The 15989-nt window shown below is 56.3% G+C and overlaps 1 protein-coding gene across 1 annotated transcript in view; it reads left to right on the top strand.

The window, feature by feature from the left end:
• Positions 1-3590: 3590 nt before the first annotated feature.
• Positions 3591-15989, top strand: part of COIL (coilin) — a gene marked incomplete at its 5' end in the record, with an annotated part of 29541 nt that continues 17142 nt past the window's right edge. Inside the window, 5 exons of the mRNA XM_073660394.1 lie at positions 3591-4808; positions 5040-5126; positions 11734-11781; positions 11874-11943; positions 12271-12356. Coding sequence (XP_073516495.1) covers positions 3591-4808; positions 5040-5126; positions 11734-11781; positions 11874-11943; positions 12271-12356 — 1509 coding nt within the window. The remainder of the gene's footprint in view (positions 4809-5039; positions 5127-11733; positions 11782-11873; positions 11944-12270; positions 12357-15989) is intronic.

Here is a 15989-nt window from a genome sequence, read left to right as displayed (position 1 = left end):
GAGGATGTACAGCTGACTGTATAGTGATGAGGGGTCTGGTGTCACACTGTGAGGAGCTCTGCTCTGAGGATGTACAGCTGACTGTATAGTGATGAGGGGTCTGGTGTCACACTGTGAGGAGCTCTGCTTTGAGGATGTACAGCTGACTGTATAGTGATGAGGGGTCTGGTGTCACACTGTGAGGAGCTCTGCTCTGAGGATGTACAGCTGACTGTATAGTGATGAGGGGTCTGGTGTCACACTGTGAGGTGCTCTGCTCTGAGGATGTACAGCTGACTGTATAGTGATGAGGGGTCTGGTGTCACACTGTGAGGAGCTCTGCTTTGAGGATGTACAGCTGACTGTATAGTGATGAGAGGTCTGGTGTCACACTGTGAGGAGCGCTGCTCTGAGGATGTACAGCTGACTGTATAGTGATGAGGGGACTGGTGTCACACTGTGAGAAGCTCTGCTCTGAGGATGTACAGCTGACTGTATAGTGATGAGGGGTCTAGTGTCACACTGTGAGGAGCGCTGCTCTGAGGATGTACAGCTGACTGTATAGTGATGAGGGGACTGGTGTCACACTGTGAGAAGCTCTGCTCTGAGGATGTACAGCTGACTGTATAGTGATGAGGGGTCTGGTGTCACACTGTGAGGAGCTCTGCTCTGAGGATATACAGCTGACTGTATAGTGATGAGGGGTATGGTGTCACACTGTGAGGAGCTCTGCTCTGAGGATGTACAGCTGACTATAGTGATGAGGGGTCCGGTGTCACACTGTGAGGAGCTCTGCTCTGAGGATGTACAGCTGACTGTATAGTGATGAGAGGTCTGATGTCACACTGTGAGGAGCTCTGCTCTGAGGATGTACATCTGACTGTATAGAGATGAGGGGTCTGGTGTCACACTGTGAGGAGCTCTGCTCTGAGGATGTACAGCTGACTGTATAGTGATGAGGGGTCTGGTGTCACACTGTGAGGAGCGCTGCTCTGAGGATATACAGCTGACTGTATAGTGATGAGGGGTCAGGTGTCACACTGTGAGGAGCTCTGCTCTGAGGATATACAGCTGACTGTATAGTGATGAGGGGTCTGGTGTCACACTGTGAGGAGCTCTGCTCTGAGGATGTACAGCTGACTGTATAGTGATGAGGGGTCTGGTGTCACACTGTGAGGAGCTCTGCTCTGAGGATATACAGCTGACTGTATAGTGATGAGGGGTCTGGTGTCACACTGTGAGGAGCGCTGCTCTGAGGATGTACAGCTGACTGTATAGTGATGAGAGGTCCGGTGTCACACTGTGAGGAGCTCTGCTCTGAGGATGTACAGCTGACTGTATAGTGATGAGGGGTCTGGTGTCACACTGTGAGGAGTGCTACTCTGAGAATGTACAGCTGACTGTATAGTGATGAGGGGCCTGGTGTCACACTGAGGAGCGCTGCTCTGAGGATGTACAGCTGACAGTATAGTGATGAGGTGTCTGGTGTCAGACTGTGAGGAGCGCTGCTCTGAGGATGTACAGCTGACTGTATAGTGATGAGGTGTCTGGTGTCACACTGTGAGGAGCTCTGCTCTGAGGATGTACAGCTGACTGTATAGTGGTGAGGGGTCTGGTGTCACACTGTGAGGAGCTCTGCTCTGAGGATATACAGCTGACTGTATAGTGATGAGGGGTCTGGTGTCACACTGTGAGGAGCTCTGCTCTGAGGATGTACAGCTGACTGTATAGTGATGAGGGGTCTGGTGTCACACTGTGAGGAGCGCTGCTCTGAGGATGTACAGCTGATTGTTTAGTGATGAGGGGTCTGGTGTCGCACTGAGGAGCGCTGCTCTGAGGATGTACAGCTGACTGTATAGTGATGAGAGGTCTGGTGTCACACTGTGAGGAACTCTGCTCTGAGGATGTACAGCTGACTGTATAGTGATGAGGGGTCTGGTGTCACACTGTGAGGAGCTCTGCTCTGAGGATATACAGCTGACTGTATAGTGATGAGGGGTCTGGTGTCACACTGTGAGGAGCTCTGCTCTGAGGATGTACAGCTGACTGTATAGTGATGAGGCGTCTGGTGTCACACTGAGGAGCGCTGCTCTGAGGATGTACAGCTGACTGTATAGTGATGAGGGGTCTGGTGTCACACTGTGAGGAGCTCTGCTCTGAGGATGTACAGCTGACTGTATAGTGATGAGAGGTCTGGTGTCACACTGTGAGGAGCTCTGCTCTGAGGATGTACAGCTGACTGTATAGTGATGAGGTGTCTGGTGTCACACTGTGAGGAGCGCTGCTCTGAGGATATACTGCAGACTGTATAGTGATGAGGGGTCTGGTGTCACACTGTGAGGAGCTCTGCTCTGAGTATATACAGCTGACTGTATAGTGATGAGGGGTCTGGTGTCACACCTCAGGGACTTCTACAATGAGGATGAACCCTATCTTCTGCCGGTTCCTCCAGGACTCCTCTGAGGTGGTCGACCATGAGGTGGACCTTGTAAAGGGTTTCATCCTCCTCCGATCAATGATCACTGAAGATGCAACGAGGACACCGAAAGTCAACAGGAGAACAACGGGGCAAATCACCATGAAGTCACCGGAGAAGCTCCTCACATCCAGTAATGCGTCACTAGTCAAGACGACTCGGCTACAGCACAGTCTGGTCTTATCTGTAGTAACATCTGGACGGTCAAGAAAGGAGACAGAAGTATCAACTTGTGGACACTTCCTAAGAAGAGCGCCATCACTGGAGGAGCACATCATGGTCGGAGGATTAGAAGGAGAAGGCAAAGAGAAAGACCAGCAACCTGATAGTTTCAGGCCATCAAGATAATGGTGGAGAAGACCCTGGTGACCGATCTAAGCCGCACAGGAACCGTCAAGTCACCATGGCTCGAGACCGAGCTGAAGGCCTTTAATAATTATTATAATAGAAGCAAGGGTTTGACCACTACATGACCCTTGTGCATCAGGCCCCCTTCCTGATAACAAGTAAGTAGTGAGGATTATCTGATGGATCGCAGACCAGGACCGTCCGACAGAGGAATCATGGGATATGACTGATTTATGGCCACTGGAGATAACTGATCATCTTTAGCCTCAGCGTGAACAGAAAGAGAAGCTGATCACTTCGGTCCAGACTCCAGTTATGAACATTGGGTTTTGATGAACAGCGTAGACATGACCGATATGATAGTCATATTTTCTCAGTCGTGACGAACTTAACACATTGTCTTACATCGCTGGGCGGTGGAGACAACACCTCCAAATGAATACCGCTCAGATAGATGATGCTATCCATGCCATGTCTCCCTTCTATAGGAAGGTAAAATTGGGATGGGAAAAACATAACAGTAATATCTCCCACTAGAACCTCCAGGGCGAAGATATCCCTTCATAAGAGTCAGATCCAACCCTGCTACATCAGGATTAGTAATTTTCTTCAGTTTATCCTTTTATTTTATGTAATTGTATATATCGTATTGTTTTGTTTCAATTTTGTATCATCTTGTATATTTTTATAAACACTGCCTACCTTTCTGGATTAAATATAAAATGTAAGGGATCCCTCAGAGCAGCGCTCCCTGCAGTGTAATGTATGGTCAGTCTCGATCTGATCTGCTGCTTCTATCCGCAGTGTGAAATGGGAAGAGTACCATCCACATGACAGCCCACACCAGACAGCCAAGAAGAGGCCAAGGGTGGAGGAGGAGAGTGATGACTACAGAGACATCAAGAAGACAAGGGGTGTCCACAGACTGACCACCGAAAACAGCAGGGAGGCGACACCCGTGGAGCATGATATCCCAGTGAGGCCAAAAAAGAAGGATAAGGGCGAGGTGACCCTCGAGGAGCGGGAGGTCGGGGAACGTCCCAAAAAGGAAGTTAGAAAGCTGCTCAAGAAGAAGAGGAAGGGGACCCCCGAGGAGGAGGTCAGAGACCAGATAAAGAAGAAGGGGAAGGAGACCCCCGAGGAGGAGGTCACAGAGCGGCCCAAGAAGAAAGGCAAGGAGACTCCCAAGAAGGAGGTGAGACCGCGGCCCAAGAAAAAAGGCAATGAGAACCCCGAGGAGGATGTGAGACAGCGGCCAAAAAAGAAGGAGAAGGGGGCCCCTGAGGAGGTGGTCAGAGAGCAGCCGAGGACTAAGGAAGGCAAGGAGGCCTCTTCACAGGAGGATGAGAGTGATGACTGTTGGGACCTCAGGAAGAAACGAGGTGACCACATCAGGGCTTCCAAGAGAACCAAGAAGATGGAAGAAAGGAGCGCAGAGGAGGAGATCAGCAAGAAGAGCAAGGGGGTGGCGGCTCCAGTGGGGGAGGAGACGACGAGGGGCCCACGTCAGGAGTCCATGAAGAAACCTGGGAAATACGGTGTCTCCAAGGAACTGGAGACTAAGAAGCTTCTTACCCCAGGTGGTCCCCTCAGCGCAGCCCACCAGACGGCTCCAGACCTTACCCAGAAAGAGGAGACCTCGTCCTCATCATCTGACCAGGAGGACGGGGATCTGAGCAGGAGGGCAGGATGCAGACCCCCAGTGATGGCTCAGCAAACCAACGGCTCTTCCAGCCCAGACCTTCTCGGCACCAAGAAGCCCTTGATCTCCTCTCCTAAATATAATGGCCATGTGGCCCAGGGCGCCGCTCCGCACAGAGCTCTTCTGCAGACTGCGGGACGCGGTGCTGGCAGAGGGCAGGGCACAGACAACCTGCCCTGGAGGGGCCGAGGATTCCGAGGTCGAGGGGAGTCACAGCCCCAAAATCACTTCTTCTACAGCCCCGAGACGATAAAAGAGCAGCAGCTGAACGAGGACGCGAGCAACGTGTCTGTACTGATCCAGGTGAGTCCCTGAGAGCGCGCTCCCCCCCCCGCCATGAGGTCCCTGAAAGCGCGCCCCCCCAGCCACGAGGTCCCTGAAAGCACGTGCCCACTGCACTGTATGATCACTGGATGTCTGTCTCCCCCCCCCCCCCCCCCCCCCCCACCTCTATGTAATGGTACATTCCTCCCCTATGTTTCGCCCGTGGGGTCCATCTGTTACTAGTGACTTCATTACTCTGATTTTTCCCAGAATCCCCCAGAAGCTGTGAATAAAGACTACAGCGCTCTCCCGCTCCTCGCTGCTCCGCCGCAACCCGGGAAGATCATCGCCTTCAAAGTAAGATGTGAGCAGTGACTGTAGGGGCGACAGAGACCCTGGGTGTCAGAGCCAGTGACGGTGGTGATAGTGATAGGTGGTGGATCTCGAGGGGTGGATCATACAAGTGTCCATGTGAGTGGCCGCACTCGCCTCTTACTGTAGACTGTCACTTGTTCTCCTATATCTTGGCCACTAGATGTCGCTGTCAGGATTTGTCAGGGATTCGCGCACGCACTATCCCGATTACTCACTACGTAGCTATCGGCAAGCGACCAGTGAGCGTATGGCGTATACACCTCCGGATTCCAACGCATGGAATATGTGTATACGCCCCTGTACGGTCACTGCCAGCTTCACGATAGCCCTATTACGATTATTGTCTGCCACCACCATCCAGATTTGAAATATAATACAGGCCTGGCCGGACGCCTGCGTTTTGGTAGCGTATATGGCTTCGGGGGAGGAACGATTACAGGACAAAAGAAACAGAACTATTAAATTTTATATTTAATCTAAAAGGGGGGCAGTGTTTATGAAAAATATACAAAAGGTTTTACAAAGGGGGACAATCAGTACAGAATATACAGTTACACAAATAAAATGGGATTAAAGAAGAAACTTACTATACAGTTCGCAGAGACGACTCCGTTGAGCTGGAGGGGAGGCGCTCCAATTGACCCTTATCAAACGTGACTCGTGCTATATGAAATATATACTCCCGGCATGAGTACTGACCCATCCTCGGCTGGATCTTTTATGCCGAAGTGGGCGGTGGGACCTGCCCAAACATCACGTGGTCGGGGCTCCACTCTTCATGTTTTTATTAAAATAAAAATAACTCCTCGCGGGTTGATCGCAGAAGCGCACGAGTAATACCATATTTTCCATAATGAATTTACCTTTCTTTAGAAACCACACATGATATAGCTGCAGTCTGTTATTTTGTACTTTTGCATTACATCTCCCCGGAAGGGCGTACAGATTCAGAAAATTAGGCGTATTGTTCCTTAGCTAACCCTGCCACTAAAAATGTGTCCCATTATTATCAAAAGTATAGAACTTCCGATATTCCATATTTTGTGTCTGTGCCTTTGAGACTGTAGATTTCTCTTGAGCAAATGGGGGTGAGGGAGATTTCTTTTGAAGACAGGAACTGCATCCTTCTCACCTAGGTGTATATTTATCACTGGTCTGTTCTGTTAGGTTAGGGGCTCCTTTTGTACTAGCATTTGCATATTAGCCACTTCTCCTGTGTGTGCTAATTTGCATATGAACAGCTCCTTAGATGGTGACCTTCTTTGACATGTGGTATAGAGGAGGGGGGAATGAGTGGTTTCAGGGGGAGAGAGAAAATCTTAATATTTTCTATGACAGTCACTAATTGCGGATAGACTCTGTCGCGTCCGGCAGCTGTGACATCTACTGGCCAGACATGGAAGAACAAGGTAGACAGGGTGGTCAGCAGTCATCGCTGGTGAGGCGACGATAGCTGTCCCCAGGAGTGAGCTGTCCTCTGGACACTGACCCCTCACCCCCCCACAGACACTGACCCCCCCCTTCCCCCGGATACTGATCTCCCCCCCCCCCCATTCCTTCCCTCCCTCCCGGACACTAATCTTCCCCCGGACACTGATCCCCCCCCCCCCCTTCCTTCCCTCCCTCCCTGGACACTGATCCCCCCCCCCCTTCCTTCCCTCCCTGAACACTGACCCCCCCCCCTTCCTTCCCTCCCTCCCTGGACACTGATTCCCCCCCCCCTTCCCTCCCTCCCTGGACACTGATTCCCCCCCCCTTCCCTCCCTCCCTGGACACTGATTCCCCCCCCCTTCCCTCCCTCCCTGGACACTGATTCCCCCCCCCCTTCCTTCCCTCCCTCCCTGGACACTGATCCCCCGCCCCCTTCCTTCCCTCCCTCCCTGGACACTGATCCCCCCCCCCCCTTCCCTCCCTCCCTGGACACTGATCCCCCCCCCCTTCCTTCCCTCCCTCCCTGGACACTGATCCCCCTTCCTTCCCTCCCTCCCTCCCTGGACACTGATCCCCCCCCCCCCCTTTCTTCCCTCCCTCCCTGGACACTGATCCCCCCCCCCTTTCTTCCCTCCCTGGACTCTGATTCCCCTTTCCCTGGACACTGATCCCCCCCCTTCACTCCCTCCCTGGACACTGATCCCCCTTCCTTCCCTCCCTCCCTGGACACTGATCCCCCTTCCTTCCCTCCCTCCCTGGACACTGATCCCCCCTTCCTTCCTTCCCTCCCTCCCTGGACACTGATCCCCCTTCCTTCCCTCCCTCCCTGGACACTGATCCCCCCTTCCTTCCTTCCCTCCCTCCCTGGACACTGATCCCCCTTCCTTCACTCCCTCCCTGGACACTGATCCCCCTTCCTTCACTCCCTCCCTGGACACTGATCCCCCTTCCTTCCTTCCCTCCCTCCCTGGACACTGATCCCCCCCTTCCTTCCTTCCCTCCCTCCCTGGACACTGATCCCCCCCCTTCCTTCCTTCCCTCCCTCCCTGGACACTGATCCCCTCCCTTCTTTCCCTCCCTCCCTGGACACTGATCCCCCCCCCCCTTCCCTCCCTCCCTGGACACTGATCCCCCTTCCTTCCCTCCCTCCCTGGACACTGATCCCCCCTTCCTTCCTTCCTTCCCTCCCTCCCTGGACACTGATCCCCCCTTCCTTCCTTCCTTCCCTCCCTCCCTGGACACTGATCCCCCCCCCCTTCCTTCTTTCCCTCCCTCCCTGGACACTGATCCCCCTTCCTTCCCTCCCTCCCTGGACACTGATCCCCCTTCCTTCCCTCCCTCCCTGGACACTGATCCCCCTTCCTTCCCTCCCTCCCTGGACACTGATCCCCCCCCCCTTCCTTCCCTCCCTCCCTGGACACTGATTCCCCCCCCCCTTCCTTCCCTCCCTCCCTGGACACTGATCCCCCCCCCCCCCTTCCTTCCCTCCCTCCCTGGACACTGATCCCCCCCCCCCTTCCTTCCTTCCCTCCCTCCCTGGACACTGATCCCCCTTCCTTCCCTCCCTGGACACTGATCCCCCCCCCCTTCCTTCCCTCCCTCCCTGGACACTGATTCCCCCCCCCCCCTTCCTTCCCTCCCTCCCTGGACACTGATCCCCCCCCCTTCCTTCCCTCCCTCCCTGGACACTGATCCCCCCCCCCCTTCCTTCCCTCCCTCCCTGGACACTGATCCCCCCCTTCCTTCCTTCCCTCCCTCCCTGGACACTGATCCCCCCCCCTTCCCTCCCTCCCTGGACACTGATCCCCCCCCCTTCCCTCCCTCCCTGGACACTGATCCCCCCCCCTTCCCTCCCTCCCTGGACACTGATCCCCCCCCTTCCTTCCTTCCTTCCCTCCCTCCCTGGACACTGATCCCCCCCTTCCTTCCTTCCCTCCCTCCCTGGACACTGATCCCCCTTCCTTCCCTCCCTGGACACTGATCCCCCCCCCTTCCTTCCCTCCCTCCCTGGACACTGATTCCCCCCCCCCCCTTCCTTCCCTCCCTCCCTGGACACTGATCCCCCCCCTTCCTTCCTTCCCTCCCTCCCTGGACACTGATCCCCCTTCCTTCCTTCCCTCCCTCCCTGGACACTGATCCCCCCCCCCCTTTCCTTCCCTCCCTCCCTGGACACTGATCCCCCCCCCCCCTTCCTTCCCTCCCTCCCTGGACACTGATCCCCATCCCCCCCCTTCCTTCCCTCCCTCCCTGGACACTGATCCCCATCCCCCCCCCCTTCCTTCCCTCCCTCCCTGGACACTGATCCCCCCCCCCCCCCCTTTCCTTCCCTCCCTCCCTGGACACTGATCCCCCCCCCCCTTTCCTTCCCTCCCTCGACACTGATCCCCCCCCCCTTTCCTTCCCTCCCTCCCTGGACACTGATCCCCCCCCCCTTCCTTCCCTCCCTCCCTGGACACTGATCCCCCCCCCCCCTTTCCTTCCCTCCCTCCCTGGACACTGATCCCCCCCCCCCCTTTCCTTCCCTCCCTCCCTGGACACTGATCCCCCCCCCCCTTTCCTTCCCTCCCTCCCTGGACACTGATCCCCCCCCCCCTTCCTTCCCTCCCTCCCTGGACACTGATCCCCCTTCCTTCCCTCCCTGGACACTGATCCCCCCCCCCCCTTCCTTCCCTCCCTCCCTGGACACTGATCCCCCTTCCTTCCCCCCCCCCCCCTTCCTTCCCTCCCTCCCTGGACACTGATCCCCCCCCCCTTCCTTCCCTCCCTCCCTGGACACTGATCCCCCTTCCCTCCCTCCCTGGACACTGATCCCCCCCCTTCCTTCCCTCCCTCCCTGGACACTGATCCCCCTTCCTTCCCTCCCTCCCTCCCTGGACACTGATCCCCCCCCCCCTTTCTTCCCTCCCTCCCTGGACACTGATCCCCCCCCCCCCCCTTTCTTCCCTCCCTGGACTCTGATTCCCCCTTCCCTGGACACTGATCCCCCCCTTCCCTCCCTCCCTCCCTGGACACTGATCCCCCCCCCCTTCCCTCCCTCCCTGGACACTGATCCCCCCCCCCCTTCCCTCCCTCCCTGGACACTGATCCCCCCCTTCCCTCCCTCCCTGGACACTGATCCCCCCCCCTTCCCTCCCTCCCTGGACACTGATCCCCCTTCCTTCCCTCCCTCCCTGGACACTGATCCCCCTTCCTTCCCTCCCTCCCTCCCTGGACACTGATCCCCCCTTCCTTCCTTCCCTCCCTCCCTGGACACTGATCCCCCTTCCTTTCCTCCCTCCCTGGACACTGATCCCCCCTTCCTTCCTTCCCTCCCTCCCTGGACACTGATCCCCCTTCCTTCACTCCCTCCCTGGACACTGATCCCCCTTCCCTCCCTCCCTGGACACTGATCCCCCTTCCTTCCTTCCTTCCTTCCCTCCTTCCCTGGACACTGATCCCCCCCCCCCTTCCTTCCTTCCCTCCCTCCCTGGACACTGATCCCCCCCCCCCTTCCTTCCCTCCCTCCCTGGACACTGATCCCCCCCCTTCCCTCCCTCCCTGGACACTGATCCCCCCCCCCTTCCCTCCCTCCCTGGACACTGATCCCCTCCCTTCTTTCCCTCCCTCCCTGGACACTGATCCCCCCCCTTCCCTCCCTCCCTGGACACTGATCCCCCTTCCTTCCCTCCCTCCCTCCCTGGACACTGATCCCCCCCTTTCCTTCCTTCCTTCCCTCCCTCCCTCCCTGGACACTGATCCCCCCTTCCTTCCTTCCTTCCCTCCCTCCCTCCCTGGACACTGATCCCCCCTTCCTTCCTTCCTTCCCTCCCTCCCTCCCTGGACACTGATCCCCCCTTCCTTCCTTCCTTCCCTCCCTCCCTGGACACTGATCCCCCCCTTCCCTCCCTCCCTGGACACTGATCCCCCCCCTTCCTTCCTTCCCTCCCTCCCTGGACACTGATCCCCCCCCTTCCTTCCTTCCCTCCCTCCCTGGACACTGATCCCCCTTCCTTCCCTCCCTGGACACTGATCCCTTCCTTCCCTCCCTCCCTGGACACTGATCCCCCCCCCCCCCCTTCCTTCCCTCCCTCCCTGGACACTGATCCCCCCCTTCCTTCCTTCCCTCCCTCCCTGGACACTGATCCCCCCTTCCTTCCTTCCCTCCCTCCCTGGACACTGATCCCCCTTCCTTCCCTCCCTGGACACTGATCCCCCCCCCCCCCTTCCTTCCCTCCCTCCCTGGACACTGATTCCCCCCCCCCCTTTCCTTCCCTCCCTCCCTGGACACTGATCCCCCCCCCCCCCTTCCTTCCCTCCCTCCCTGGACACTGATCCCCATCCCCCCCCCCTTCCTTCCCTCCCTCCCTGGACACTGATCCCCCCCCCCCTTTCCTTCCCTCCCTCCCTGGACACTGATCCCCCCCCCCCCTTCCTTCCCTCCCTGGACACTGATCCCCCCCCCCCCTTCCTTCCCTCCCTCCCTGGACACTGATCCCCCCCCCCCCCCTTCCTTCCCTCCCTCCCTGGACACTGATCCCCCCCCCCCTTCTTTCCCTCCCTCCCTGGACACTGATCCCCCCCCCCCTTCCTTCCCTCCCTCCCTGGACACTGATCCCCCCCCCCCCTTCCTTCCCTCCCTCCCTGGACACTGATCCCCCCCCCCCTTCCTTCCCTCCCTCCCTGGACACTGATCCCCCCCCCCCCCCTTCCTTCCCTCCCTCCCTGGACACTGATCCCCCCCCCCCTTCCTTCCCTCCCTCCCTGGACACTGATCCCCCCCCCCCCCCTTCCTTCCCTCCCTCCCTGGACACTGATCCCCCCCCCCCCCTTCCTTCCCTCCCTCCCTGGACACTGATCCCCCCCCCCTTTCCTTCCCTCCCTCCCTGGACACTGATCCCCCCCCCCCCCTTCCTTCCCTCCCTCCCTGGACACTGATCCCCCCCCCCCCCTTCCTTCCCTCCCTCCCTGGACACTGATCCCCCCCCCCTTTCCTTCCCTCCCTCCCTGGACACTAATCCCCCCCCCCCCTTCCTTCCCTCCCTGGACACTGATCTGCCTGCCCCCGTATCACACTCACGCTCCTCCTCCACTGGCCAGTCCTGGGAAAGCTTGGTGACAGTGTACAATGTGATGTCATCAGGACTGTGATCTGGAAACTCCTCTGTTCCTCTTCTTACAGCTGCTGGAGCTGACGGAGAACTACAGCCCGGAGGTGTCCGACTACAAGGTAAAGGGGCTCCTGGGTGCAGCCTCGTAGTAAGGGACGGTGGAGGGTCCCAGCTTCTCCTACTATATAATGTGTCTGGTGTTTCCGCACAGGAGGGTCGGGTCCTGAGCTACGATGCCGTCAGTCAGGAGCTGGAGGTGGAGGTCCTCTCACAGCAGAAGAGTAAGTGCCGGGGCCACATTTGTGACTAGTCAGTCTCCCCCGTTGTTTCTCCCCGTCTTGGTAACAGCTATAACGGCAGCTTTAGTGTTTGTCACTTGTGCCCCCAAAACTATATCCCAAAATCCTCTTTTTGGAGTGGCCTTCAGCCTTTTGTATTCTGCCCTCAGGCTGTTGTCCTCCTTTGTGGCCCATGTACTCCTCACCGTCGCCCTAAGGCTGACGTCCATCTCAATGCCACTTACCCCATATTTCTTGTCTGACGTTCCCCTCTGTTACCCCCATATTTCGGGCCTGGCACCGCGTTCTGATTGGTTTCTCTGTCTACAGAGAAGGAGCCGGGGAAGTTTGACCTGATCTATGAAGGAGAAGATGGGATGGATATCGTGGAATACGCGGTGCCCCAGGAGAGTAAGGTGCGAAGGATGAGCGTAGTATGTATAATGCCGGGGGGAGTATTATATACCGTCTGTAGAGCACATAGGACTGGAGATCCGGGGAGGGAGGAGTATTATATACTGTCTGTAGAGCACACAGGGCTGGAATTCGAGTGAGGGAGGAGTATTATATACGGTCTGTAGAGCACACAGGGCTGGAGCTCGGGAGAGGGAGGAGTTTTATATACTGTCTGTAGAGCACATAGGGCTGGAGCTCGGGGGAGGGAGGAGTATTATATACTGTCTGTAGAGCACACAGGGCTGGAGCTCGGGGGAGGGATGAGTATTACATACTGTCTGTAGAGCACACAGGGCTGGAGCTCGGGGGAGGGAGGAGTATTATATACCGTCTGTAGAGCACACAGGGCTGGAGCTCGGGAGAGGGAGGAATATTATATACCGTCTGTAGAGCACACAGGACTGGAGCTCGGGGGAGGGAGGAGTATTATATACAGTCTGTAGAGCACACAGGGCTGGAGCTCGGGGGAGGTTGGCGTATTATATACTGTCTGTAGAGCACACAGGACTGGAGCTCGGGGGAGGGAGGAGTATTATATACTGTCTGTAGAGCACATAGGGCTGGAGCTCGGGGGAGGGAGGAGTATTATATACTGTCTGTATAGCACACAGGGCTAGAGCCCGGGGGAGGGAGGTGTATTATATACCGTCTGTTGAGCACACAGGGCTGGAGCTCGGGGGAGTGAGGAATATTATATACTGTCTGTAGAGGACACAGGGCTGGTGCTCGGGGGAGGGAGGAGTATTATTCTGTCTGTACTGCACACAGGGCTGGAGCTCGGGGGAGTGAGGAGTATTATATACTGTCTGTAGAGCACACAGGGCTGGAGCTCGGCGGAGGGAGGAGTATTATATACTTTCTGTAGAGCACACAGGGCTGGAGCTCTGGGGAGGGAGGAGTATTATATACTGTTGAGCACACAGGGCTGAAGCTCGGGGGAGGGAGGAGTATTATATACTGTCTGTAGAGCACACAGGGCTGGAGCTCATGGGAGGGAGAAGTATTATATACTGTCTGTAGAGCACACAGGGCTGGAGCTCATGGGAGGGAGAAGTATTATATACTGTCTGTAGAGCACACAGGGCTGGAGCTCATGGGAGGGAGGAGTACTATATACCGTCTGTAGAGCACACAGGGCTGGAGCTCTGGGGAGGCAGGAGTATTATATACTGTCTGTAGAGCACACAGGGCTGGTGCTCGGGGGAGGCAGGAGTATTATATACTGTCTGTAGAGGACACAGGGCTGGAGCTCGGGGGAGTGAGGAGTATTATATACTGTCTGTGGAGCACACAGGGCTGGAGCTCGGGGGAGGGAGGAGTATTATATACTGTCTGTAGAGCACACAGGGCTGGAGCTCGGGGGAGGGAGGAGTATTATATACTGTAAGTAGAGCACACCGGGCTGGAGCTCGGGGGAGGCAGGAGTATTATATATTGTCTGTAGAGCACACAGGGCTGGAGCTCGGGGGAGGGAGGAGTATTATATACTGTCTGTAGAGCACACAGGGCTGTAGCTCGGGGGAAGGGAGGAGTATTATATACTGTCTGTAGAGCACATAGGGCTGGAGCTCGGGTGAGGGAAGAGTATTATATACTGTCTGTAGAGCACATAGGGATGGAGCTCGGGGGAGGGAGGAGTATTATATACTGTCTGTAGAGCACATAGGGCTGGAGCTCGGGGGAGGGAGGAGTATTATATACTGTCTGTAGAGCACATAGGGCTGGAGCTCGGGGGAGGGAGGAGTATTATATACTGTCTGTACAGCACACAGGGCTGGAGCTCGGGGGAGGGAGGAGTATTATATACTGTCTGTACAGCACACAGGGCTGGAGCTCGGGGGAGGGAGGAGTATTATATACCGTCTGTAGAGCACACAGGGCTGGAGCTCGGGGGAGGGAAGAGTGTTATATACTGTCTGTAGAGGACACAGGGCTTGAGCTCGGGGGAGGGAGGAGTGTTATATACTGTCTGTAGAGGACACTGGGCTGGTGCTCGGGGGAGGGAGGAGTATTATATACTGTCTGTAGAGCTCATAGGGCTGGAGCTCGGGGGAGGGAAGAGTATTATATACTGTCTGTAGAGCACACAGGGCTGGAGCTCGGGGAAGGGAGGAGTATTATATACTGTCTGTAGAGCACATAGGGCTGGAGCTCAGGGGAAGGAGGAGTATTATATACTGTCTGTAGAGCACATAGGGCTGGAGCTCGGGGAGGGAGGAGTATTATATACTGTCTGTACAGCACACGGGGCTGGAGCTCGGGGGAGGGAGGAGTATTGTATACTGTCTGTAGAGCACACAGGGCTGGAGCTCGGGGGAGGGAGCAGTATTATATACTGTCTGTAGAGCACACAGGGCTGGAACTCGGGTGAGGGAGGAGTATTATATACTGTCTGTAGAGCACACAGGGCTGGAGCTTGGGGGAGGGAGGAGTACTATATACTGTCTGTAGAGCACACAGGGCTGGAGCTCGGGGGAGGGATGAGTATTATATACTGTCTGTAGAGCACACAGGGCTGGAGCTTGGGGGAGTGAGGAGTATTATATACTGTCTGTAGAGCACACAGGGCTGGAGCTCGGGGGAGGGAGGAGTATTATATACTGTCTGTAGAGCACACATGGCTGGAGCTCGGGTGAGGGAGGAGTATTGTATACTGTCTGTAGAGCACACAGGGCTGGAGCTCGGGGGAGGGAGGAGTATTATATACTGTCTGTAGAGCACACAGGGCTGGAGCTCGGGGGAGGGTGGAGTATTATATGCTGTCTGTAGAGCACACAGGGCTTGAGCTCGGGGGAGGGAGGAGTATTATATACTGTCTGTAGAGCACACAGGGCTGGAGCTCGGGGGAGGGAGGAGTATTATATACTGTCTGTAGAGCACACAGGGCTGGAGCTCGGGGGAGGGAGGAGTATTATATACTGTCTGTAGAGCACACAAGTTTGGAGCTCTGGGGAGGGAGGAGTATTACATACTGTCTGTAGAGCACACAGGGCTGGAGCTCGGGGGAGGGAGGAGTATTATATACTGTCTGTAGAGCACACAGGGCTGGAGCTCGGGGGAGGGAGGAGTATTATATACTGTCTGTACAGCACACAGGGCTGGAGCTCGGGGGAGGGAGGAGTATTATATACTGTCTGTAGCGCACACAGGGCTGTAGCTCGGGGGAGGGAGGAGTATTATATACTGTCTGTACAGCACACAGGGCTAGAGCCCGGGGGAGGGAGGTGTATTATATACTGTCTGTAGAGCACACAGGGCTGGAGCTCGGGGGAGGGAGGAGTATTATATACTGTCTGTAGAGCACACAGGGCTAGAGTCCGGGGGAGGGAGGTGTATTATATACTGTCTGTAGAGCACACAGGGCTGGAGCTCGGGGGAGGGAGGAGTATTATATACTCACTGTAGAGCACACAGGGCTGGAGCTTGGGAGAGGGAGAAGTTTTATATACTGTCTGTAGAGCACATAGGGCTGGAGCTCGGGGGAGGGAGGAGTATTATATACGGTCTGTAGAGCTCACAGGGCTGGAGCTCGGGGGAGGGAGGAGTATTATATACTGTCTGTAGAGCACACAGGGCTGGAATTCGAGTGAGGG

This window comes from Phyllobates terribilis, unplaced genomic scaffold (assembly GCF_046119375.1).
Source record: "Phyllobates terribilis strain yellow unplaced genomic scaffold, ASM4611937v1 Scaffold_25__1_contigs__length_18738178, whole genome shotgun sequence".
Taxonomy (NCBI): Eukaryota; Metazoa; Chordata; class Amphibia; order Anura; family Dendrobatidae; genus Phyllobates; species Phyllobates terribilis.
This window is presented reverse-complemented; position numbering and strand designations above follow the sequence as displayed.